The sequence below is a fragment of the Xiphophorus maculatus genome, chromosome 13, assembly GCF_002775205.1.
Source record: "Xiphophorus maculatus strain JP 163 A chromosome 13, X_maculatus-5.0-male, whole genome shotgun sequence".
NCBI classification, from domain to species: domain Eukaryota; kingdom Metazoa; phylum Chordata; class Actinopteri; order Cyprinodontiformes; family Poeciliidae; genus Xiphophorus; species Xiphophorus maculatus.
In genome coordinates this window covers 605,030-632,607 of record NC_036455.1, presented here as the reverse complement: position 1 = coordinate 632,607, position 27,578 = coordinate 605,030, and the positions used below count along the sequence as shown (strand labels likewise).

The following is a 27,578-nucleotide window of genomic DNA, read 5'->3' as shown; positions in this document are numbered from 1 at the left end:
CAATTGTTATAGATTCTAATGGCTGTGGACAGAAAGGTTCTCCTGTAGCAGTCTGTATTACAGTTAATCTAAAGAATCCTCTGACTGAGGACATTCTGTTGTAGTAGAACAGTCTCGTGAAGAGTAAAGTTTTTTTTATTTTTTATTTTATGAATAAACCTTCTTTACACAATAATCTCCAGAGGTTCCAGAACAGAACCAGCTTTTATCATCTTGTTTAGCTTTTTTATTTCACATAAGACTATTTTAAATCTTGGCTATATGAACTCACATTTCAGCTGGAGGGTTTGCTGTCAAATTTATCTCTGGGCCATTTCTCCATTATTCTTTATTGTCAATGGCTGCATTCCTAAGTGGCTTTATAACTACTTTTCAAATTGTTTTTATATTTATTTAATCGAATCCAACATGCAAATATTTATAACTATTGTGAGTTACAAGCCTGCACATAATTAAAATGAAAATGTTTGTAAAAATGAAGATATATTGCCATAATGTTCTGTAGATTCTCTCTGATTATAGTGCTATTTATGAAATACTTACATTTTTTTCATTTCCTTTTCCTTTTTGGTTGTGTAAAGTACTCATTTAGCCAAGAGACAGTCGTGATTCAGAGTAAATCCAACAAAAGTTATGCTGCAGTGCGGCAGCTAACGGACTTTCTTTAGAAGTGAAAAAAAAAGTTTTGACTGGAGGAAGACCAATAAGAAGGAGAAGATAAAAGGGATTTTACCTTCCAGCTTCTGGTAAAGGAAGTGAAGCAGAGAAGGGAGTGGAGCTTTTATAAGCGGAAGACGCGCGTCTGAAAAAAGCAGACCCACTGCAGCAGGGTGCCACTCTGAGCAGCAACAAAAACAAAATAAGCTTTCAAAACAGAGACTGAGCCCTAGACTCCTTATGAAAACCAAACATCTTAAGTGAGGGCAAAAGGACTGAAGAAGAAAAGGCTGAATTTAAAGGAAGGAAATCAAAGTACAAAGAGGATGGTGAAAGTATTTTTGAACTGTTTGCTTCCAGAGATGACCCATATCATTATAAATGTCTCCTACATAATGAGTATAAAGCAAACAGTCGGATGCCTGAGGACAGAAAGGCACAGCAGCTGGAATTGGTTTACAATTGTAGTTTGGATAGAGGTTTTTTGTGACTAATGTGGAAACTTATGCGAGGGAGTTTGAGGATTTAAAGGAATTTCAAACTGGGAAAATAGAGCTGAGGATATGAGCCAATGACAACTCTCAGACAGACTGGGAAGTGACAGGATGCAGGAAATCCAAGATGGGAAAAGACCTACTTCATTTTGCTTTGCCAGACATAACAGCCTTTTTGAAATTCCCAACACTCTGTGGTGAATCTTGCAAACTAATGCTTTCATTATATCTTGTTTTTTCTCTTCAAAAAATGATTTTTTTATGCAGTGTTTGGAAAGAAAAATATACTAAAAATATATACTAAAAAATCCCTCTACGCTGTTGGTAAATAAGTGTGAGAAATTATAGATCTGTTTTTTTCTCATTCACTCAGTTTTTCTCTTATAATGTAAATCTCTTTTCTTATATTTTCCCAGACCATCAGTGTGAACCAACCTGACATATCATCCACAATCATTTGATGGTATTCAATTAAAAGCTGGACGAATATTCATCTCCATCAGAGTGTGATTCCCAGTGGGTTTGCTGTCCTTCTAAACCCGACTTCTGGCAACACAAAGAGGTAAACTTGTCTGTCTTTGACTTGATACGACCTCAAAACTGTGTGGTAGATTTATATGTTCAAAAAAATTGCATCCTTATTAGAATAAAGAAGGTGGAATGAGTTTGGCAAAGTCTTTTCGAACTGATTGCTGACTGACTCGTCTATAAGTGCTCTTACATGCAAATATGAAGGGATTTATTGCTGAAATGACGAGAGTTGCACAAGTTACAAACTCAAGGAGCAAATATCATTCATGTATTACCTCCTGAGTTGTTTAAGATACTAGAATCAGATGTTTTGGAGATGCTACAGGTTTTTGTGTGGAAGAAATTTGCTGTTGAGGAACAAACACCGATGCCCTTCAAATCTAAGCTGAAATGTTTGTTATAAGAATAGTTATACCTTTTCACTGTTCATTATTCCTCTAATCAGGATATTTTACCTGCACTAACAAGTACTGAAAGCAAATAATGATTAACCTTGACCATACAGGCTGCCATTGTAAGCTTGCTACAGATCTGTGCTTATGGAGTTTTCCCTTTAATGCCCGTCTGTGTACTCTGCTTCTGTGTTGTTGCTCTGATTTAATTTTCATGCATTCAGTAGCAGCAGGAAACACCCTGATGAGGCCACTTTTCCCCCTGCAATGAATATCTTTTCAGTGATAAAAAGCAGAGTACTGAGGCTACTGCGGCACTAATGCACGAAAGACTTTACCTCATTTGTCACATTCTTCTTTCACATCCTAATACTCAGATTATTTTTACTATCAGTGCATTCACACCAGCCCTGAATAGTTCGCTTTAGTCCAACTCTAGTCTCTGTCTTGTATTTTAGAGTTGAGCCTGAAAGTCTGTTTTTAATAAAACCATACCACATTCTCCAGCAAGGTTTTGGGAGACTCTAGCCAGACCTGGATGTTTAATGTTTTAGAAAAGCATTCTGTTTTTCAACCACTACTCCTCAGAATAGAGATATGGAGATTGCAGGAGATTTTTAGCTCATGTAGAATATAACCAGTACTATAAAGAAACCCCCTCAATGGCATAGAGAAAGCCTCTTCAGATTATGGTTGACCATTGTGGGCCAGTCCAGGATATTTAAGGACCAGGTAATAGCTAGATAATAACACAAGTTACTATGTACCATGTGTGTACAGCAGGTTGCGTCTAGACCAGGGGTGGGCACTCCTGGTCCTCGAGGGCCGGTGTCCTGCAACTTTTAGATGCATCTCTACTTCAACACACCTGAGTCAAATAATGAGGTCGTTAACAGGACTCTGGAGAACTTGACTGCACTTAGGAGGAGATTCAGCTGTTGGATTCAGGTGTGTTGGACCAGGGAGACATCTAAGAGTTGCAGGACACCGGCCCTCGAGGACCAGGAGTGCCCACCCCTGGTCTAGACATTGTAAAAGTGTCTTTGTTTTTGTCTCTGTAACCAAATCCACTTTTCATTCACTAAAGCTTTTGAGAAAGCTTATGTCTTGTGCACACTCTCCTTCATCAGTCGGCCTCAGCCTAGTCAATAACTAATCACTCAGACAGGATGGACAGGTCTAGTCATTAAGCATGCTGAACACTGAAAGCTAAACTGCTAATGATCCTGGATTGCTTCTTAGATAGACCCTGCTTAAAGACATAATACCATAATGACCGCCCTCAGCCTCAGTCAGACGACACACCTGCCAGAGTTCTTTGTGTTTGCTGGTTGGAACGACAAGAATTAGATTCTTCTGCACAGATATGAACATTAGGAACACAGCATTTGTCGGGTAATTTGTGCAGCTGAGCTTTTCTGCATTTCCTTTTACGCAGTGTTTTCCCAAGAATACAGACACCGTTCCAGAAATTTCAAATCCTATTTGCTGTGATGTTGATGATGCTGGCTCTCTCTGGGCTTTTTTAGCACTTGCTCATGTGCTGTCATCTGGCATCCAGCGGAGGCAGAAAAGCGAGCATTAAGCACGCTCATCTAATTTAGCCCAGCTCTCAGGACCGCATTTCGCGAAGTTGACATTGCCGGTCGAGCGTGCACAAATTAAATCAACAAGGATTTGCAAGGAAGCAGATCCCAGTATGACCAGATGCCAGACAGCCTAGCACACTATTGGAAATACGCAGCCTGCTGCTTTTTATGAGAAGCTCTCTGCCAATGTGAGGCTGGATTCTTATCTTAATAAGTGAACCGAGAGATGCCTTGTCTGATCTGGTTACTTTGGGATGTTCAGCAATATCAAAAAGGAAACTCTGCTCATGTTGTTAACCAGTTATTGTTAAAGTTTTTGATTTCATTCCACTTGTATAGATTTCTTTGGTGGGTCTCACTCCAAAGTAGTTACAATTTGGAAAAAATGTCAACCGTATGTTTTCTCTAGAAGCCCTGAGTCACCAAATGATTTCAAAGGTATGAATCAAACTTGGTAAACAGGGTGTGTCCCATACTTACTTCCAAAAATAAAAACAAAGAGATGTCAGCTCTCCAGAGATGAGATTTCTTCTTAACTTGGATGTTTGAAGACATGTTGTGGTTGTGAAGTTTGTTCATTGGAGGGAGAACTTGTTTGTGAGTGAGCGAGAGAGGAAAGGAGTGGAGGTCTGAGGTGCCAGCAGAGTGGATATGTCTGGCAGCTGTGTCATTTTGCCACATAAAGGATTATGGGAGAATTGCAACAAATGAGCAGGAGGACAAACGACACATAACCTACCCTGTAGTTTGTGAATGGGAATGTCATTGTCAGTGAAACCGCTCATTTGTCTGCTGCCTTTACTGACTTGTTATTGTGACATTCACTGTTGGTTGAATGAGTTCAGTCACAATAGTTGCTGACCAATGCTAACAGTGATAAAAAAAAAGGCTGGGGCTAAAGATGAATGTTGGTTAAATTGTTTATTTGAACAACATACTTGTAGCTTTTAGAAGCACAATAGCTAAATGTAAGGTTAATTCAGTTTTTTTACTAGTTAAATTTTACCATTGCAACAGGAATTGTTCGATCTGCAGTTGCTGTGGATTTTTAAAAACCAACATGTTCATGTTGCTATAGTAACTGTGTGCACTGATGCTGCAAAAGTGATTTTTCTCAGGAGAGTTTCTCCTCTGCATAAGAAAATGGAATTTGCTTTGTGTTTTCCCTTCCACAGATTCTCTGTTTCATTTTCTAAATGATAAAAATTCACCTTATCCATACAAGCTAAATGCTTTTAAAATGAATTTATATAAAACAGATGGACAAAATGATGTTGATTTTTACCTAACATATCAAATCAAGGTTTGAGATCAAAAATATTAGCAGACAGACACATGTTTAATTTGGCTTTCCAGACTGGTTTCCATTTGTCACATATTGATTTTAAGTTTTAGACCACTTCCATTCTACATGTTGACAGGAAATTTGGATAAGAAGAGGAAGCACAACTTTACTCCCAATGGGAGCAACTATGCATGACTAACAAACTGCTTCTGAAACACTTGAGTACCTTGTAAAGTTGAATTATTATCAGTTTTACATTCTGCAGTTTATGATTGTGTCTGGTTGAACTGCTAGACTTTGCGGATTTGTGGCAGAACATTTTTAACAGCATAGAATTAAGTCCCTCAACATGGACATTGCTTAGTTAAATAATATGATTCGGTGGACGCATGTCTGATGCAAAAGTGACGAGTGATGGTTTAAAAATACGTTTAGTTACTTTACGTTTCAGCTACATGTCTCTCTGTGTTTACTTCTACTGGAAATGTTTCAGAATACCATTTTGTTTTTCCTGTAAGTGAGAGGAAAGCATAACACCTGCCCTTTAGCCAGCTGATTGGCAGTCGGCAACAAGTGTGGCAAGGGCAACACTCTATTAGTCTAAGCTTCATACAACTGCACAGAAAAACTTGTCACTCTGCCTTGATTCTTTTTTTTACAAAGGATTGCAAAGAAGTCATAGGACAAGGATGAAGGAAAATTTGGGCAGTTTGGAAGTTGTAATATTTGTTTAAAACCTTGAAATATATTGTTTTTGCTAGCATGTACTCCTCCAAAAGAACATCTCTCAAATTTTCTCAACTTTTAGGGTTTTAACTTCTCATGCCTACTTTGCCCACCATCAATTTAAAGCATTATACTGACTTTTTGTATCATGAATGGTGACATGATATGGCAAAAAAAAAGTTTATTCCACATTTCATTTCTGTAATTACAGAAATGAAATCTTGGTTTCCGTTAATGCAAGTGTCTTCTAGCTGGAATACCTACACTTCTCTTTTTTTAGTGTTGGTGATACTTGCACACCACTGCAAGAATATAAGCTTGCCACACCCACACATGCACATAAACAAGCACTCCCCAGACACTCAGTGACTCGTCAGGGATAATCGATGTGTAATGTGTCTGGGAAAACGTGCGCTCTTGTGTGTGTTCTCTTTGTTGCTACGTCATCCCTAATACATTCTTTCTGCACACTTCATGGTCGTCTTCTATCTTTGAATGCGTCCCAGCAGCCTCTTAGGCTGTCGATACGCATTGTCACTTTTATAGCCTGTTATTGGGACACGCTGCTTTGGGCGCAAGATGGTCTGCCAAGTGATAACAAGACCCGGCGAGGTTTGTCATCGGCAGGGATATTAGTAGGCTTTTCTCAATCCCTGGGTGCTTGTCATGCTACACTCATATTTTCTCGCTGACTGAGAGCGTCAGAAAACCTAAAGGCTCCTGTGGCCTTGCATGAACTTCCTCTTTAGCTAAGCAGAATGCATTCCTTTTAACTAAATAAAATAATTGTGCTTCAGTCAAACCTGTAGCTAAAGCCTAAACAGGTGCTTATAAATAGTATGTTTTATTTGAAAGTAATAGCCACGTTTTAGCTTCAATACATGATGCACAAGCAAGATTTTTTTTTTTTAAATAAAAAGAATAATTTTAAACTTGGTAAAATAGTATTGGAGTAATTGCTTAAGTTTTTTTAACTTTTGTTTTCTTGTCTATGAATATTTATATTAAAAGCAGCAAAAGCAACCTGCCTTATGGGAACCAATTATTTGAAAACAAACAAAAGAACGTTACAAATATCAGTTATTAGAAAGGACTGTCGGTGGAGTATGTAACATCAACTCTTTCAGTAGGAAATGGGAAATAGAAAAGAATACATCATCAAATTAATTTTTCCACTGTCTGTTTAAAATTTAACATGACATGTGAAGACATGACCATTTAAGACATTTTTTGGAAGCACCGTCAGCAGTTTCTCTTCTCAGTCCACAGACCTATTGACTCCCATTTCTGTTTTGGTTCTGAATTGAGTCCGTCACGAACTCACACTTTGGTTTATCCCGTGTCACAGCAACTTGTCCGTTTCTCCTTGCTCTAAAATCAATCAAATCTTTTCTCAGAAAAAAAAACTTCAGGATCAGGCTGTGGACCTCATTAATGAATCATCATTTGGACCAACTTCTTGACATGTTGATCAATTATTTATGTGGAGAAACTGTGAGGTGAATCATAAGTTTGTCAGGGCTTTCTTAGGACTGTGTTTATGATTGAGATGTGCATTTCAACAGAAAATTATTTCTTGGATTTTACTGCCAGATGTTCAGGTATTTAATGTTCAACCATCAAACCACAGGGGCTGTCACAACCGCATGTGACAGCCATATACATATTTCACAATGCATATTTTCATTTTCACCCATTCACTGTTGTTCATTACAAACGTATCATTCTATAAATATACATGAATGCTCTATATTATGGAGTCGCAATTACCATTGCAATAATTGCACTCAATGTTACAATTGCTAAGGACTGATTATACGATATATTTGGTTGGGTATTATATTTCAGGTGGTGTCTATCAATAATATATTTGGACATTCCCCTCCTTTTGATGTGTTTAAAATGTAATCTGAATTGACAATTCAGACCTTAAAGACAACCTGGAAATCTATAATAACTTTTCGGAAGAGAGATGAGCTCAATTTTGACCCAGCTTATCTGATTTTAACATCTTCTGTAGTTCTGCAAACCTTACATCTGTGCGGAACATATAAAATAAAACAGACCGGCTTAACCGGAGGAGGCTTTAAGAGGCGATGTGTCTGAACCGTATTGTTAAAGAGGCTTTAGCGAACCACAAGTGAAAACTTCTCCACTGCAGCCAATCTTGTCTTTGCTTACTTGTGCTAACTGTGTTTTTTGTTGCTTTATTCCAAACACCTTGGTGCTTTGCTGCCATCTTGTGGTAGTAAATGGGCAAGCAAAAGCAAACAAACAAAAAAGAGCGATAGTGAATTTGTTTCTGTTGGATTTTATTTTGTATTTATTCACAAATGCCACTACGCATATCTAGTATTTAAAAAACAAACATATCAGACTGTATAACCGTTTGTACAGTCTCCCAAAGGGTTTGAGACTCTGGAGCTGTCTCTGGGGGTTAAACTGGGCCTCTCAGCAGCTCATGGTGCTTCAGTCAGCTCCTTTTTTACCTACTTCCCTTCCACTTGAACTCTGTCACTTCCTGTAAAAACCTTTGAAAACTTTACTGTATGTTTTTAGTTGGGTAATGAATCCAAACCTCTGTCCTAGTCTTACCTTCACATGAAAGGCCTCTAAGCTTGACATTCGATACACTCTTGCCTATTTAATGGACCATTATAGCCACAATATACCCATGCAAAGTGTGTTTTTAATCACGCTAACCATTTCACGTGTCTTCTTTTAATTAGTGATGTAAGGAAATCAATAAGGCAGGTGCTCTTAAAGCCTTAATGACTTAAGAGACTTGATTATATTTTGTGTTTCATATTACAAAGAGAAATGGCTAATGCCTTGTGGTTATCATACATTACTGCACATGTTCCTGTATCCTCTTTCTTTTTCTTTAATGTGTTGGCATCTTCTTGGCCAGCTCTACTGACAGAATACACTGTAAAAGGACCTGGAAGCTGAAATGAGCATGCTCTCTCTCCCTGCAGCTTTTAACAAAGAGAAAACTGCTTCAAACGCATGTTTTTTTTTAAAGCAGCTGTGGCCAGTTTTACCACAATAACAAGAACTGCAACCAGCTGGTTTATTAGTGGCCCTGTCAACAGAACAATAACTGTGATACCAACAAGGGGTCACAGAAGGGGGTGGGGCAACTCGACCTGCGAATCCACAAAACAAGGCCGATAGAAGTCACAACACAGGAAATTAGCCACTATTTGCTTTCACTTGTCTAGACATGTTCCTGCTAATTAATTGCTGCATGCCTCTTTGTTCATCTCAATGGCATGTGCTTTCGCTGTTGCATGTTGTATTGTAAGAGCCCTGTGATGTGAAACTGTGTTGACCTATTTGTGGCCCCCCAAGACTGCATGCTGTGGTGAAATAATCCGGCAACGACCCAGAAAGTCATTTTTCAGAGCAGGTGGTCATGTGAGCCATAAGCTTAATAGCACCACAATAGGGTAAAGCGTGAAAGTGCCAAAGGCAGCAGTTGGGTTCTGGTGTCAGCTGGAGTCAACATTAGCGATAAGAGTTGAAACTGGATTTGTTTGAACACAAGCAGAACTCTGACTCAATATGAGAGGCAGCGATGCCACCCATCTGTTCCAAGACGATTCATAATATAAGATATAATAATATTTTGAGCTGTAAGTGTGATGGCTAGATTATCAATGATGCTCTATCCAGATGCTGCCAGGATACAAATGGAGAAAAGGCGTCTCCTCTGGACATAGCACCTGTTACTAGTTGACATTCAGTTGCCTTAAAGAATAATGAAAATTTTTTACTGGTAATTGACTATTTTGAAAAGTCAACAGATGAAGGAAAAAAATGTATTATTTGTGAGCAGTATTTGTAAGGTTTCCCCCAGAAAACTTGCTAGACGCTCGGCAGTCATTCATCCAGAGGCCCATCGTGTTTTTGAGTGTTTAAAGTTGACAGGAAATTTGAAAATATCACTTGATAATTATGTGTTATTGAAAGATCGGAAGATTAATACCTGAAAAACAACTATAAAGTCTTTAAAAAATGCAAACATTTTAAAAAGACTTGAATAAATAAACAATGCTTATAATGCACTGGAGGAAACCCTGCACTGAGAGAATACATCAACCAGCGAAGTGCTGCAAAAGGACTTGAAAGTTAGCATCAGTTTTTGAGTTTCCTCTTAGCTCTAAACTGAAGTGCTGGCTGAAAGAGTCTTTAGTGATTGACCAATAACACCAAGTCTTAAGAGACTCCAGCCCATTTAAATGGTTTGCATGGCTTTTCTTACGTGGCCTTTTGGTGAGATTGTCCATCTCTGTTCCACACTGAACAGTGGTTCTTAAAAACATTTTAAGTTTAACCTTTATTATGTTGATTGAAATACAAAATGAACCTTTTTAGTCTATTTTTTGACATTAGGATCATCTTAGGCCTATGAACTACAAAATGTGGACTCGTCAAACAAACTTTGAACCAAATATCCTATGGATTATAGATTTTTTATTTTATTTGTAAAGCATAACTGAAACTTTCATTAAACTCATGTGACAGATGACTGTAAATGATACAGCCTTTGTATGAGGGCTCTAACATCCTCAACCTAAATACTCCCAGCTGCGACAAAATGCATCCGCATCATTTTACCCATAGATCTGCAGGATTTTAGACACAGGATGTTTACTACAAAATGAAAAGGTTGAAGGTTGACATTTTTCCCAGCAGGCAGCAACATTCCTGCAGCATCTGAAGGGGCTGTTTGGATCACAGCATGTGGTTAGAAGGAGGAAACTTAGAGGACAATCCCAACAAACTACGTTGCTCCGTGGGGCAACTTTTTCCAGATGTGGGTCTCGTCTCACGACCTCGAAAAAATCAGCTTGAAACTATGCATGCGGGTGGCCTGTTTACATTCCACTGATTCCAGTGGGAAACTTGCTCTCTGTTGTCTCATTCCTTTAGCTTCTGTGGCCAAAAAGGTTCATACTCTGTTTTATGCATTTATGTTTGATATTTTAAGTCTTCCCTTAGACCGTTTACATAAACATAAACATCCTAAATTATGTTTTAAAAGTAAAATAACTCCACTTTAATGTCAAAGTATGCTGTTTGTGCAATATTCAGGCTTAAATGAGTCTAATGGATTTGGTTTTCTGATCTCTCCTTATATCACATCCCGTTGACATCTAGGAAGTCTTATACAATAAGATTGTTGTTAGAAGTGGGGGGATTTCATGTTTTATTTTTGTACCGAAGCAGCTTAAGAGAAAACCATCAATCTTCTCTCTGACCCTGTGCATACTGTTAATTCCTCCTCAAGGCTCTCATGAGCCTTGCCTTCTCAGCTGAAAGAAAACTGGTTGCTCTTTCTATCTGCTTTTTTAATCTGCAGCCGTTTGAAGACAAACAGAATTTGTCTTCAAAGTATTACTTTAGAGGGCATCTATTGTATTATATCTGAGAATGGATAAACAAACTTTTACTGGGCATCTCTAAAGACAAAAAAAATCTGCTTTTCTTTGTCGGACAAATTCTTCTGAGAGATGCCAACAATCTGCACCAGGGGTCGTTGCCTTGAAAACACACAACAGTACTCAATCAGAGATCCTGAGGAAGCTCTCTGGTGGTTGAACATGATTCGTAGTGATTATGGTTTGTTGCTGAGGAAAACCTCAGCAACCATAAGCAGTGCTAACTGGTTCAATCCTCTGTTAAGTTGGTCTCTGGTGCAATTTTGCAATTTGTGTTACATGGATTGGGTTCTCATAATGGTCCAATATCATTTGGTTGTCAGGGCCATTAGATGATTCACACATGCTTTGATATAATGATGTTAGACTTTATACCCACTTTGGGAAGTTTCTTACTGCTCCAATCTGACCATTTTATAGCAATCAAACATTGTATGACCTGTCTAGCAACACAGCTCTTTCACTAGGAAATGTTTCTCCTAAAATATATTGCTTTGAAGTATTTCTTCTGTTTTTGCTTTTGTCGCAGCTGAATGTAGATCACCAAAGACATTTTTTGTAAAATGAAATAAAGATGCTCTTAACTGGCGTAATTACAATAGACAATTTTAAAATCAATCTAGTAAGAGAGATACAACTCTCCAAATGAGCTCACCCTTTTAATGTAAATCTATTTTTATAAGCACCTACGTCATTTAACTGTTCTGTAAACAATAAGCTCATCTAATAAATATAAACTCAAACTCTTTTGTTGTTAACCGAGAATAGTCAAAACCAAAGTCTTTATTGACACCAAATCCATCAAAATGAGAATAACTTCAAAAACAGTTTTTTGCTCCTATTATTAAAAATGAACTTAGCAGTTCCTGAGCTCAGGCTTTGTTGAGTCTTTCGTTAACCTTGGTGGAAGCAGGTTGTAACTCTGCATTCCAATGTTTCCTGAGTTGACACAACACTGTTATCATCTCTCCACCTTCAGTGGTAGCAGTTTGATTGTGCATTTACACATTTGTGCTGTGCTGCAGGTCTTTGTTGCAGGTGAGACTCCTGTTGTATTCTGAAGTAGTGTCTGCTATAGAACTACACTTTATGGAGGACTGTGAATATAAATGTCATTGGCTCCACCTGCATATTTGTGGTGCCTATCTCCAGAAGTCATAGAGTGAGAGGTGAGGTAAACCTCGGACTGCTCTCCGATTCATCGCAGAAGCAAAAAAGGTTATACTCATTATTTTGTACATGCCCAATCAAGTTATTGCTGAAGTTGATTTGTGCTTTACTTATTTGGCTTCAATATTCGGGTGCAAGCGTGCCATTCCATTTTCTCTACACTCTGTCCCAAATTACCCTCTCACTGTAACTGAATGGATTTGCCGCTGGCCTCCTCGGCTTCCTTGAAAGCGTCAGAGTGTGAAGGTGCCTCTGATGAATTGCTGCACACTGAGTAATTTAATGTATTCTCATCTCTCTCCCCATCTTTCTCCCTCCGCCTTCCTGTCTGTCACTTGCTAATTGGTCCATCTCTATTCCGGTGACTCTGTGTACGTGAGTCCATTTTCCAGTGCAGTTTTGAGTGAAACTCTCAAGTGTGTATGCAAGCCTAAATAATTGTGTGTGAATATGTGTGTGACTGACAGCAGATTGTCTGCCACCAGCAGGCATTCTGTTTACTGCTCTGGTGCACATTCAGCTGCTTCATTTGGTGTCGGTTCTCCCTGGGGACACGCTGAGCCAACCCCCATTAACTGATTTGAAAAGGACTGTTGCAGCCTCTGCCTTTCTATAACTAGAAATTCTGAAATGTTGTAAATTTATTATACATGGTTTGGCTCTCTTGCTCATGTTGCAGAGCGGTGCTGGCAAAGAGAAGGCAAACAGTTTGGTGCAGAAGATTGCAGAAATAACTATGTCTGCCCCTCAACCTGACAACAGCCCCACAATAGAAGTAGATGAGTAAGTGGTAGTACAAGTATCTTAAAGGAATCAGGAATCTATTTAGGGTTTAATACCACTTCCAACTTTAAAGGCTGCATTTAATCTATTGCAGACAACCACTTCCTGCTGTACCTTTAACAATGGTGCCTAACACGTCTGATTTTTGTTGCCTTACTCAAAAGCTAAAAAGTGCAGGTTGTTCAGGAATACAGTTGTTTTTTGTGATTTTCAGACTAGCATGTGGAAGAGGAACCTCATTACAATGATCCAGCTGAAGGTTCTTCTTTATGTAAAACTCCAACAATAACAGAACTGGAAAAGTAACATGCATATGGTTGATAAAACCTAAACAATACAGCAGTAGAAGGTAAAGGGAACAAGTTTTACACTGAGCATTATGCTGCAGTCACAGCCTGAGAAGACTTTAATAAATCTTCCACTATGTTGTTCTAGTCTCTTGGTTCATAATTATGTTGTAACTTAGTGGGAAAAACCTTAACAGGATGGTCACGTAAATTAGATCTAATGTCATTTATCAGACTGTCACTGTAAAAACAGCATTGAACAGCACTGAAAGCGCACAGGTTCTGGTCATTCTGCGGCTTTTGCAGTTTGGGTTTTTCAGTCCACATTGCTTTGGGGGATATAATTGAGCCAATCCTCCTGACAATGTTTCAGGTGAACATCTGTTAATTTGTCATGTTTTAAAGTTTCTATACATCATGGGTGCATACTGATGTTACAGAGCTACATCTAGTGTCAATAAAGTTTCCTCCTTTTACTCCTTGTATGTTAATATATATGTTTAATGTAACTTCAGTTGATTTACAGGACACGTGCCAAAACAACAGACTCATAAAACCTGACCAAATAAAACTACCAGTGTTCCTTTTTTACTGCATTTTGATATTTGCAAAGTATACAATAAGAAACTTCTACTTCTGGGATAAAAGTAATTGCAAATTAATTATACAATATGGTAATTGTTGTATGTGGGAGGTTGTATCAGCTTTCAGTCTAAATGCTGGGCTGACCTAAGTGCTTCTGGCTTCTGCTCTCTTTTACTGAACAATCAGTCAAGCAATTCAATTTCTTGTTTTTTTTTTCTTGTGTACTAAATAGCATACAACAAAACAAGACAGTGTTCATAACATAATCTTGATCCAGAAAGCTGTGTAGCAGTCTGGTGGTTCTGATTGTGATTTAGCGTTTCTGTTTTCTGTCATGTGTACAGAGTTAGGAGTCTCTGCTGCTGTTCCTCCAGCAACCCTGACACTGATCCCAGATAGAGGGCATAAACACCGGAACGAGCCTCTCAGCTCCACTCTCTGCAGGGCCCTCTCATTTTTTTCCACAAATGGCTACATGTGAGCTTGTCTCCAAACCTTAAAAACTGATTTTAAAAAAATGCTAAAAAAAAAGAGGAAACAAACCAATTATTTACTCTATGTCAGCAAGGCATAGAGAATTTGTCCCCTTTTTGAATTTTTTGTGAAAATAAAATTGTGACCCATATAACCTTCTAAATAAGAAACCGCTCTGTTATTCCAAATCTATTTACTTTATTTAAGCTACTTTTTTATTTGAATAATCATTTTTCCTCTTTTTTTCAAATTGGTTTTAATTCCTTTTTTTCAGACCTGAGTTTCCCCTTTGCTCTGGATAACTTTCTCTCCTCGCTGCCATAAATTTTGGAACAAACTTTGGTTCGTAACATAAGAAATCAAATAGAATTGTGAAAAAGGTGAAGACAGATCTTCATCTTAGTATTTAAGAACTGCGTCTGTATTTTCATGTGAATGTGGGAGGCAGATTTGAAATCTCCAAGTTGTATCTGAATGTCTTGCAGCAGCAGCCCACACCCCTCTTTGCCATTATGGAGGTTGCAGTTCTCGCTAAGCTTCAAAATTCCTCCCAGCCACCCTCCAACTGTCCGACTGACCCCCGACTGCTGCTGCTGATTGTAGCCGTGCCCTATGAGGCCTCGTGGGCTTCCATATTTTACCATATCTTTACCGGATGATGCAGTGTTTTCTGTCTAGAAAACTATAAAGATGGAGTGCGGAAAGGTGAGGAGGACAGGGGAAGGAACATGATAGAAATTCAGTGTACATGTTTAATACAATTTACCTTAAATAAATCCATTTTGCACTTTGTTTGAAAGGGGCAGAGCCTCTATCACTCAGCCCACCTGGGTCATCTATTAAGACACCCTTGCTGTGATTAGAGCCTTGTAAAGATGGACCCTATTTCCATTTCAGTCACTCCTATTCTCACACACCTCTATTAATCCCCTTGCTGCCTTGTGCCCTTTGTCCAAAAGGTTGGTGTCATGGGAGGGAGATAAATGAACCACCGCTTGGCCATTTCTGCAGCAGCAGCTCTGGGTGTGGCAGAGACACTTTAAAGACTTATTTTTGCTTGTACATTTTTGACAAGTGTGTTTATTGTACACATGGCAGCTCAGTGAAGCATGTGTGTTAGCTGGAGCGAGAATGAGCCCATTCGTCTGTATGCATCTGTTGCATCTCATTAGCAGCTTTTACAATGAATTACCTCCATGGATTTCTCAGTCGCAGACACACACACACACACACACACACACACACACACACACACACACACACACACACACACACACACACACACACACACACACAAAACATCCTTCATCCCATTCCATTCACCCTGATAATCCCCTTATCTTTGCGGCTATTCACCTCATAAAGGCCGTCGCCAGTGAATAATGAGGTGGTCGTATCTGCTACTTATTCACTCTAATGCTAATCTGCATCTCAAGGTGACAATGATGGAGAAATGTTATGCATGCAGTTGTTTCAGTGCTAAATAAATCGGCTATATCCTTGTCAGGGTTGCGCTCATGGATGTGCATATGCTTACGCACGAGCAGTTCATATTTTCCTTTGCTTTCAGCAGAGGCAGGTCAATGTTGTATGTTCAGGATCACTTGAAAAGCAGACTGCTCTCATGTTAACTGTTAGATAATTTAGAGGTAGCCTTAAATCCTCAAAGTTCAGTTCTCTCTCCATCTTGCTATTAGAGGTCATACTTACAGTATGGATGACAGTTAATCAAATCCTAATAATAGCTGTATTGTTTTTTATTTTCACTCTCCATGCCTCTATTTACATATTTGGATGTTATGCCTGGTTTCTCAGTTTAATTGCTGGATATTATTGCAATGCACAAATTGCTTTTGTTTTAGCATTTTATTAATAGCTGAATGGCTCTGCAATCATACAGCTAATCAATTTGTGACAGTGAAACAATGCGTTGTTGTGTCGGAGACACACAAAATCTGGCTCCTCTCATTAAGTTTCAGTTTTGTTAATGTTTGCTGTCTCTCACCAGAACATGGCGGTTACTAATTCACAGCCCTTAAGGTTTTCCTTGTGTTGTCACATTATAACCACAAGCTTCAATGTTTTTTTTATTGTAATTTTATGTGAAACACAAAGTAGTGCATTGTTGTGAAATCAAAGTACAATGTTTATAAAAGTAAAACAAATCCTGAATAATAGTGTGGCCGCAGAGTCAATACTTTGTAAAACCACCTTTTGCTGCAATTCCAACTGTAGGTCTTTGAGGGTATGTTTATATCCAGAGACTCATTTTTAAAATTATTATTATTAATAATAAAATGGCTCAAGCTCAGTTCAATTAAATAGAGTGCATTCATGTGTCACAAATTCTCAGTTGAATTTAGGTTTTGGACTTGAACTATTTCACTTAAGCACATATATATACTTTGGTCTAAATCAAATTATCTCTGGCGGTAAGTCTTGGGTCATTGTATGGTTGGAAGGTGAACCTTCACCCAAATCTCAAATCATTTGCAAAGTCTAACAAGTTTTATTTCAGGAGAGTCCAGTACATAGCGCCATACATGATCTCATCAGTTTTAATGAGATGTTTATGCTGCCGCTAAGAAGACTCATTGTGAGTGTTGTGCAGTTTTAGTTATAGATCAAACATATTTTCTTTTGCTTTAGCCTAAAAAGTATCATTTTGATCTCTTTGGACCAGTGCTCATTCTTAAATACATTTGCTATTTCCTAAATTGCTTCAAGCAAAGTGTTAGTGGAACTTGTCTGGCTTTCTCCCTGCAACCTAGGTTAGTTATTTTGTTAACAAATTCTCAATTCTGAACTGTATCATACTGCAGCTCTTCCAAAGTCACTATGGTGCTTTTAGTTGTCTCTAATGGATTAGATAGGGTTCTGTGAGATGTCCAAAACTTGGGGAAGGCTATAATTACCTATTTCTGCCATTAACCTCTCCACAACTTTCTCTTTGACCTCTCTACTGTGTTCTTTGGTCATCATAAAGCCGTTTGTTAATGTTTACTACGAACAGCTGAATTTATACTGACTAACTGACATACAGGTGATCTCTGAAGACATTCGACATTAGACATTAACTTGGGCATCAGAGTAAAGAGGTCTGAATGCAAATATAAGAAAAAATCTTAAATCCTTGTAACTTTTTTGCCAGTTCATTTAGAAAGTACTTTGCGCTGGTCCATCACAAATAGAATACATAAAATTTTGTGGCTGGACCGTTACGGAAAGTGAAGAAGTTCAAGTGGTATAAATATTTTTGCAGGCGATTGCCTCAGTTGAATTTCCCCCTTTCTGTTTGTTATGTTCGGAGGGCGTTTACAGTGGCTGTTACTATGGAGGTTTGCTGAAAGTAACAAATGGGTGAAGTTCTTTACACTGACGAGGTTCTTCCTCTTTTCAAGCCGAGAGAGCGTGTGAAAAAAAAGGTGAAGTTAAAAGATATGTCAGAGTAACTGCAATATATGTATTTATTACAGTGGTTAAAGATCGGAAGATAAAAGCGGAACTGAACTTTAGATTGAAAGAGTGATTATTCCTCTCACAATCTTAGTGCCGTAGACATACTTAACTTCTCAGAGCTAAAGGATAATGGTTTAAAGGTATTGACCAGGTATTGGCAAAAATAATTGCAGAAAGTACAAGTGAGAGAAGTTCTTCCAGTGGAGAATAAAAGAGAATTATATTTAAGTAGGATTTAATTTATGTAGCTAATAAAAGCTTTTGGTTAAAGAAGAGTTACAACTTTCCAGTTAAAGCAAATTGTGAGCAATCCATGAGGTGATTCAGCAGCGCATCAATTACATTACGGTTTTATTCACTATAAATATAGCAGCTTGTGTTTAGTTATGTTTTGGAACACAAATTGGTTCTGGACTTCAGGGTCAGTCATGTCATTTTAAAAAATGAACAGAGGAAGGCAGGAAATGAGGCTTTCCCATGGAGTTGTTGGACTTTAAATGGAGGCAGATTGAACAGATGCTCACAAGTGTTTACACAATCACTGCACATATGCACAGAGCCTCTGTGGACTGTAGCAACCCTGCGAGGTCAGGACAGGTCAGAGCATGATGAGGACGAGAAGAGTTTTGTCATTGGCGATGGAGAAAATGGACATGCGGTTGATCCGTGATCTTGCAGCTGGTTTGGATTTCAAGGGTTAGGGCTAGGGCATTACTCATTAGCAAACCAGCTTAGAGGATGTTCTAAAATTATTTTTGAATTTTTTTGTTATTAAACAGGAACCAGGGGAAGACATAAATTTTAATTTAATACTTGAAGCCAATACAATTTTTGTTATCGGAGTTCAGCAAAGGTTCTCTAAACCAACTAGTCAACTGGGCTTTTGCTTGGTTTTTCTCTGTGTGTCCCACCACCTCGACCAAATAGTTTTTAAAAATCAAAACGGCCTCCCTATATTTGAACTGCATACTTTTTGCCTTTTATTTTTCAAAGGTTTACATTTTACAGTGGAAGAGGTGACTGAATTCTTAATGTGCGAGCTTCCAGCTAAATCTGTGCACACATTGTTAACTTTACAGGGTCGTTGTAAAAGTAGATATGGAAAATATCATTTATTTTGGGGTACCCTTGCAGACTGTATTCTAATCCTACTGGCAAACACCAATCAATATAAATGTTGCTGCTAGACACTGCTTCTGCATCTTGTACAAGCAAAGGGCTTTATTACTTTGTATCAATACAACATATTTACTTGTAATATGAGAGCTGCAAATATGAGGGGAGCCTTTATAAATTATGCAGTTTCAATATTCCCATTTAGAGAGGATGGATCAATTTCTCATACTAAACCAATAACCCTTAGGCTGGCCAGCGTTACCACAGCAACACTGATATGTCCCTTGATGAGAAGCACCTGTTATTACGCTTCTTCTGCCTAACACACACCTAAGACACATGATTAGCAAATTAGAATGAATTGAATTACGTGCATGATGGTGCTTCTGGCTGAACGCCAGTCTGTTTGGTGCTCGAGATTTTTTCTTTAATTATAATAAATCTGTAGAACTGATTCGACAGACTTTGCTGGTTCTGAATGCCTTTTTGTGCCTGTGTGTTTATTCAGATGATTACAGTGTCTCGGTCAGGGCAGGGTCGCTTTTGCACTGCAGAATGTAGGGGGCAGTAAATCATCAAACCTCCCGAGGGATGGGTGTATGTGTCACTATGGCTACTGTATATCAGCCTGAGTGCTTGTTCTGCTGTCCAGGATGGCTTTAATTTTTCATTTCTGCTTTGTTTTTGTTTGCATTTTCTTCACATGTACATTTGTGTTGATCCTGGTGTTTTTGTGCTGCTTGTTCATTCCCCTCTTTATTTTCGTCATCGTCATTATCGTCATTCCTCCCCCTTTCTTGGCTGCACACCCCAATTCACCTTCACCCCTCCCCCATCATTCTCACCTTCCATCCAAGTCGCCCTGTGGTCCTGGTTAGTGCTGTTGTGCAGCCAGGATGTTTGTTTTTTTTGCTGTTCATACAAACCCAAGCAAAAATGACATAAAAAACTTAGATTTGATAATTTATTGATTCATCACAGCCACTGTTCCACTGATAAATGTACAGATATTCTGTCATGTGCAACTGTTTGAACCATAACCATATCAACTTTGTTTATATTTGCATCTAAATGTTTGTTTGAACTTATTTTCCACTGAAACAAAACATCAGTAAATGGAATGAAAATTACATTAAATGATTAAATTAAGCAACTTGCTGAGCACAAATAAAGTTGTAAGATTTACCAGCACTCTCAAACCCATCCCACCATTCTTGACCACCACAAACACAATGTGTGCAACAGTAAATTGTATGTCAGACCTATGCCTGTATGCATGATTTTTGTTTATCATTGTAAACAAAATCTATTAAAATTTTTTTTCTTTTTTGTAGATTATGGATACTGTTATCTAAATAGTAATCTAATAAAATCACATTTCCTTTCATTACTTGTTAAAATTATACAATTCAACATGTATGCAGTTACATCACTTTTATGATGTGAAATCTTATAATTTCTATGTTACAAGATTTTCACTTTGAAAGGCACTTTTACGCATGAAAACTACTGTGGATGTTGATTAGGATTGGCTTAAAATTAGTCATTTCTCAGTGTCAGAAGATGTTTTCTGTTTTTATGTCACAATTTCAATCCGCAATAAAGACTTAATTATACCCTCAGCTTAAGACACTCAGAATTTCTCAGGCATACTAAAAACTACAGATTGTAGCTGTTTTTTGCTTCTTAAAGTGTTTAATGTGGTCACTTTTTTTAATATTATATGTTTTAGAGGACCTGAATCCCTTCCAGTCCATTTGTCCTCTGCTCTACTGGTGGGGAGTTCAGAGGTTCTTTATCAAACAAATAAAACCCCCCACCTGCAGCCTAATAATCCACAAGTTGCTTTTAAAACATCTCTCTTGATTTTCTTTTTTTTTTTCTTCCCTGTGTGCCGCCATAAATAGTGGTGATGGGTAGAAGGCAATGTTGCCATGGTGACGCTGCACCGTGGCAGCCGGTAATTATTCTGGTTTGAGCGCCAGCCGAGACACAAGCGGACCGGCACAGAGTTGCCAGATAGTGACACCTGGACAGGAGCCGGCTAGACGATGTCAAGGGAGGAATTTTTTTATTATTATTATTATTATTATTATTATTATTCCCAGACACAAGTAATAGAGGGTCTGACAGCATGCTGGGGAGTTTTTTTTTTAAAGCAGGAATGAAAGATGAAGGTCAGAAAAATCACTGTGTCCTGCTGGTTTTATTGTCTTAACTACTGAACTCTTAGGGATTTAATGTGAGAATCTTCACATTAGTTATAATGTGTTACATGATACTGTCTAGCCATGATGTCACTTAGTCATTATCTTCTCAGTTACATGACTGATCAATATAGTTGTTCCCCATGTGTTCTACACATTGGAGCATATTGTACTCCTTTTATGTGGCACAATAAGACTGCATTTCAGTAGATGTTGTTCAAACTAATTTCAGTAATTCACTGTACAAATTGAAACTGGCTTGTAGGTTACACATACACTGATATAATCCAAAAGTTTACTTATGTTACTTTGGATGGTTCAATTATGCTAAAAATTTTAATAACTGATAGGAGCAAAAATAAAATACATTTTTGTATTTGTAAAAATTTCCACCTGCTTCCTAAAGTATGTATAAAGAGTTTAGGGCCAGTGTGAGTAGTCGTGTTGCAAATGAAAAGTTATGGATTAAATCTATGAATCTTTGAGTTCGTGAAATGCAGTTGGGTGAATGTCTGTGGTGTGAACTGCTTTGAGTGGTTGTTATAAGAAAACTACCATATAAATTCAGGCCATTTTCTAGTATTGTATGGGATGGTTGGGGCTTATTTTGCATGAATTCTTGCATCAGTGCAAAGGACATTGCACCTTGAGTTTGCTTAAAGTCTGAATGAGGTCGGCTATGCACACCTTACACACATTGCTCAGGTAAATACTGTGAATTGTAAGCCACGCCCCTTTGGCTCTGTGATTCTTACTGAATGTTTAGAAAGCACACACAACCTCTGACCTCATAGGATCTACATAAAATAAAAGAAGGGTTTGTGGTTGTGATTTTAGTGCAGAGTAGAAATCTGCGCCATCTGCTTTGTGCACTTTTTATGAAGTAATTTTTTTTTCCATTTAACTTTCCATTAATATGATCAGCCACCTTTAGCTATGACCTTACTGTTCTTGCAGAGGTTGTTGAGTCAGCATTCTCCCACAAGATTTTCTAGGTCATAACATGGTCATAACGTTTCTGTATTAAGACCCTTTTTTTGTGTGTCTTATGCAAAGAAAATTTGGTTTTGAATTCCTGTTAGCTGTAAGCTATGATTATCAAAATTCACAGCGGGAAAGAATTATCTGTGTGTAATAAATATGTATCTAAATTTCCCATTTCATATTGAATTACTGAAAGAAAATCATGTTTCAGAGATGCACCTGTGTGTGCGAACCAGAGCTTTTAGCCAGCTTGTTCTGAATTTGCTCACAAATTCCCTCATTACCCCCCGACTTACACGGCTTTCTTGTCTACAGTCACTGATACTCTCTCCCACAAAAAGCCAATCCCCACTCCCTGAGGTAATAACCTTCCCCTACCTCCTTCTAATTTTTATCTGCTCTCTTCCAGGCGAGGCCATCCCTGACTAATCATCCACAGTGTCGAGGTAAGGCTATTTTCTCCTCCTCAACAGGCACTCACACAGAAATCCCGGTGTGTTTGTATCAAGAGAAACTCAACTCCTGTAACCAAAACAGAAACCTCTCCTCAACATCCTTTGTGGAAGAAATTTAATTTGACTTCTGCAGCTCAACCCAAGACACACACAAAACTTTCTCGCCTGGTAGAACTGAGTCCACAGCTCCTACACTCCCAGGACACATTAGCATAAGACAGCCAGAGACAAAGAAGTTGTTCAGTCCCAGAACAACATGCGTTCATTCTGTACACACTGTCTGGCAGGAGTTTGGCTCATGCAAAATAAAGAGCTGGATTTCTACAGTTTTCCTTGCAATATCTCTGATGTGGCTGTCTTCAGAGGTTATTGAATGAAAATGCCAAAGCAGGCAAATATGCAGAAACTAAACACTCCTGACTTTGTGCAATCCTTGGTCATCGGCCTCTTTTGTATCTCTGCACCCTTGGGGACCCACAAAGCACACTCTCTCTGGGCTACATACCAGCCCTCTTCACATATATTTGTTTGACATTTCTTGAGGCTCACACATTTTCCACCTCCTCCCCCTGCCGTAGCCCCCACCCCCCACCTTCCACATCACCCATGAATCATCTGTGATAACATCGGGGGGTTCCATCAGTTCAGTGAAGCCTAACTTTAGCTGTTAGACAGAGACGTGAGGAGCTTTCTGATGCTGTGCGCAGAGCCCGCATGCTGGCTGTGGAGGCTCTGTATAGAGGGGGGTCACTGCAGCAGACTGCACTGCAGCCACTCTCTGCTCTGCCCTGCCACCTGCTGGTCATATCCAGATATAACATGCAGTTGAAGTGATGAGCTGAGGGGTTCACCCTCAAAAAATGGTCACTTTCAAAGAAAGACATGAAAATGTCTTTATTTTTGATCCAATTTATGTCTGTGCAGCCAGACCACAACACCATAGTGTGTTGTGGTCTAAATAATCATTGTAAATATTTTCGTTAACTGAGCCATATAGCCACACTCAAATCTTAGTAAAATTATGTGTATTGTAGCAAATTCCCCATACGGTTCTGGTGTTATAAATATCTGCATTTGTATAGTCTGTTGCTAAAAATGCTCCTGAACCTTAACAACTTGATTTAAAATAAGAAAATCTAAAATCGGGAGTTTTTTTTTTTTATATTAACGATCTGAATTTATGGCTACCGGTCTCCAAAACAGAGAAAAACAAACAGCTCTAAGGTTGGTTTAGTTTATTTGAGTCAATGTTTCAGGCAGGGTTTTAAGTTAATGATACTCTTAAAGGTTTGATAGTTTGGTCAAACTTTAACAGCTCTGTGTTTGATTGAGCTTTTACAAGGTGCTTGACACCTTGATCCAAGGTGCACCTTCTCACTTTCTGGCACTTCTGGTAACAATCTGTAAGAATTCTTCTCTTCTTTTTCTCTTTTTTTTTTTTTAACAATAGCATAATTTAGCACCGAGTATTTTAGAAATCGACAACAATTAAGTTCAAGATATTTATTTGGTGGTGAGAGGAAAAAAATACCAGTAGCATTTAGAAAAGTCTCTGAACTTTGTTTGGTCAACATTAAGATAGCGTCTGGTGGTTGCTATGGAAACAGTTGCTGTTTTCTAGAATTGACTTTCCTTTTGCATTCTTTTATCTTTGGGTGATGCTCGTCTCATTTCCGATAAGAAAACTTAGGTCTTGTTTGAATGAAAATAATGTTTTTTTTCTCTCTTTTCACTCAGACCTTTTCTGGGGTCAAAGCAACAAGTCATCACAGTTTGAACAATTTGGGGGGGGATTTTTGAACCTGGCTCCAGCTGAACTTGTACTCAACTGTGTCTGTATTTTGCTTGTGTTTTCCCAGCTGGCACCTGTCCGATGTCCTCTGCCCACACAGTGTGATGTATCATGGCTCCAGTGTTGAGTGGAGTGCGGTGGCTTTCGGAGGCGGGAGTTGTTGGGTCAGGGACGGCAGCTGCCACTGGCGCCACGTACTGGCCGCAGAGTGAGCAGCTGGTGTTGGTCGTCACACTCAGCATCGTCACCGGCTTGTTTCTGCTCTCTGTGCTGCTTGGTCTGTGCGCCAGCTGTCGGGGGTGAGCCGCATCGCACAACAACACGAATCCTCTGTTGTACTTTTCCTGTTGTTCAGGAATGTGACTCTATGGCCAGGAATGGTGCTTGATAACCTCAAATGAAAACAAGATAAAATAAAATTATAAAAATGTTTAAGTTTGCAAGATGAGTCAGATTAGATAGAAGTTTGTGCTATAAGTTGCATCTTTTAAACAAGGCCTGATGTTTAAAAATTTGCCACAGGTTCACGGGAAACATATTTCATACACTCGCATATTAAAAGTTTATCACATTTATTTTTAACCATTAATACTGCAAACTCTTTTAGTGTTGTTGCAAATAATATATACCTTTTTTTTTTTTAGCAGTTTAATGTGTGACCTTTCAACTGCTTAAATGTCTCAATACTTTGGAAGCAAATTGCTGTTAATCATGGCATAGGGCTGTTGTAAACCAATATTTTAGTAATCGAGTAATCTATCGATTATTCGTACGATTAATCGAGTAATCTGATAAAAAAAATAATAAAATAAAACATTGGTAAATCTAACATAACAGCAGTATTACTATCACATATCAACATCAGTCCAATTTTTCATATTTTAGCTTCCCTAACAATAACTTTTCTGTAGTTTAGAAAATTAACCTGTAACAATAATAGCTCACTTTCTAAGTTAACCTGAAGAAAAGTTATACAAAAATCTGAAATTATATTCAATTTAATAATAAAGTGGCAGGCTCACAAATACAAAAAAATGTCTGTACTCCAGCTTTTAGTTTATGCATTCATCTTCAGTCAATTTAATAGATTAACTCTCACCTTGGTGTTCCATTTATAGCTTTTGTGTTGACACCTTCGTTCGTCACACACAGAAACATCTACCAGCTACCCATTTGTTGAGACAGGGATGATATGAAATAAATTTTCCGGTTCGTCCATAAAGCTACACTGAGGTTAATCATCTAATGCGCAGCCGCCCGCCATGTTCAGTCTATCTAACACTTAGCTTTTGTCAACAACTTAGGCGGAAGTGAGAGCGCAAGTAATAACCTGGCCGGAACAGGGTGCGCTAAAGAATAAAATATAATTTAATGAAGTTTCGATTCAGATAAATTTTCCTCGAGGAATTTTAATAATCTAGGTACTCGAATCACTCGAGGAATCGTTTCAGCCCTATCATAGCAGCACATCACTAATGGACTCCTTCACAGGTGCATCTGAATAAATCAGAAAATTATTATGAATAATTAATTTCTTTAATGCAGTTAAAAATTGAAGATGAAATATTATGCAGATTCATAGCATGCACAGTGTGGTGAAAACTCCACATTTAGTGAATAATACATCAAAGAAATAAAAGAGGGTTTTAATAGTGATACAATGTTTGATACAATGTTTTGTTTTTACAAAAAACGCTCAGTAGTAACACAAATAAATTACTGAAATCAACTTTTTGACAAAATTCTGATGAATTGAGATACACACGTACTTTCTTTAGGCTATGTACGTTACATTTTTGTACTTCTCTCAACCATGTCTATTATATTTTCCTTTTCTATGTGTGTCCAGTCCATTGTCATGTAGGTTTTGTGGTTTTCCATATTCCTGTTATGGTACATTCATTGTTGTGTCTGATCTCAGAGCCCCTCCATGTCAGACAGAAGCCCACAGGCTTTGTTTAAAGAATCCTGGCAGGTCCGTTACACTGGATTGCATCAGATTGCACCAGCGGACCTTCCAAAGTGAACAAAGAGGGTGTATTTTTTTTTTTACCTGAAGGACAAAGTCCTTGCATTCCTGGTTAGCAGTGTACACATTAGAGGCTGAAGCTTTTTAAACCAAATCTGTTATTTGATCATGTGTGATAGTCAAAACAATGAAACTCACACTTCTCCGGTGCACTTATCCCTCTATTGTTTTTTTATACTTCTCTCTTTCAGGCAGAAGAAAATAATAAATGGAACTACTACAGGAGATCAAGAAAACCTTGTAAATGGAGTAAGTAGGATCACAGGGCTTTTACTGCATTTTAGTACAAATACTAAGTATGATCTATGTTCTTGCAACAGTGTTTCTCTTTTCCCTGCTCATTCTCAACATATTAGAATAAACTAAGGTATTTTGTGCTCATTGGTTAATAAGTTAATCTTAATTCTTGGGAAATAATTAGCCCAGTTCTATTCAAACTTCATTAAAACAAAGTCAAATTCAGCTGAATATTAAAAACTAACTGGTAAAAACCCCCCAAAAATTATTAAAGAATATTTGTCTGAGAAAGTCCAGCTGATTGTTGTCTTTGCAGTGAGTCTGTCTCAAGGCACCAGAAAACATCCAGCAGAAGCAGACCCTATGAAGAACCAGGTGTTTTTTCTATGGAAAGAGAAATAGTTAACAATATTGATTGCTTTGCCTGGTCTTCATTCAGTGAGGAAAACACAGCTAAATGCAAGGCAAAGAATACTTTCTGTGGGAAGAATCAAGAGAGGAAGCATGATTAAAAGTAGTTCTAGCATAACCAATGACTTCTTCCTTGAGAGAGACATAGCTACATACCGAAAACTCAACCAACGTACTTTCAATATGAACAACAATAGAGAAGACGTGGTTAATTGTTACGATAGTTTAATCATCACAAAAAGAAGCACAGCTAAATTTGTAAACAATGGTCAAAGATTACTTTCAATGGGAGGAAAAAGAAATCGGAACATGAAAATAATAGTAGTGATAACTTCACGAGTTCATCTTTTTCCAAGAAAGAGATGCTACTAAAGACAAACACAATAAGATATACTTTCAATAAGAAGAAAAACAAATGAAACCAAAGTTAAAGGCAAAATTATTGTGAAACATTTCTGCAATCATGTC

General features: G+C 38.1%; 1 protein-coding gene across 3 annotated transcripts in view; it reads left to right on the top strand.

The window, feature by feature from the left end:
- Positions 1-27,578, top strand: part of pag1 (phosphoprotein membrane anchor with glycosphingolipid microdomains 1) — a 58,318-nt gene that overhangs the window by 15,888 nt on the left and 14,852 nt on the right. For 2 of the 3 annotated variants that reach the window (XM_005797375.3, XM_023345082.1), the window contains exons 2-5: positions 1,568-1,713; positions 22,596-22,632; positions 24,501-24,732; positions 26,654-26,711. In XM_005797375.3, coding sequence (XP_005797432.1) covers positions 24,545-24,732; positions 26,654-26,711 — 246 coding nt within the window. In that variant the 5' untranslated portion in view covers positions 1,568-1,713; positions 22,596-22,632; positions 24,501-24,544. The remainder of the gene's footprint in view (positions 1-1,567; positions 1,714-22,595; positions 22,633-24,500; positions 24,733-26,653; positions 26,712-27,578) is intronic. The other variant, XM_023345083.1, reaches the window with a different exon arrangement.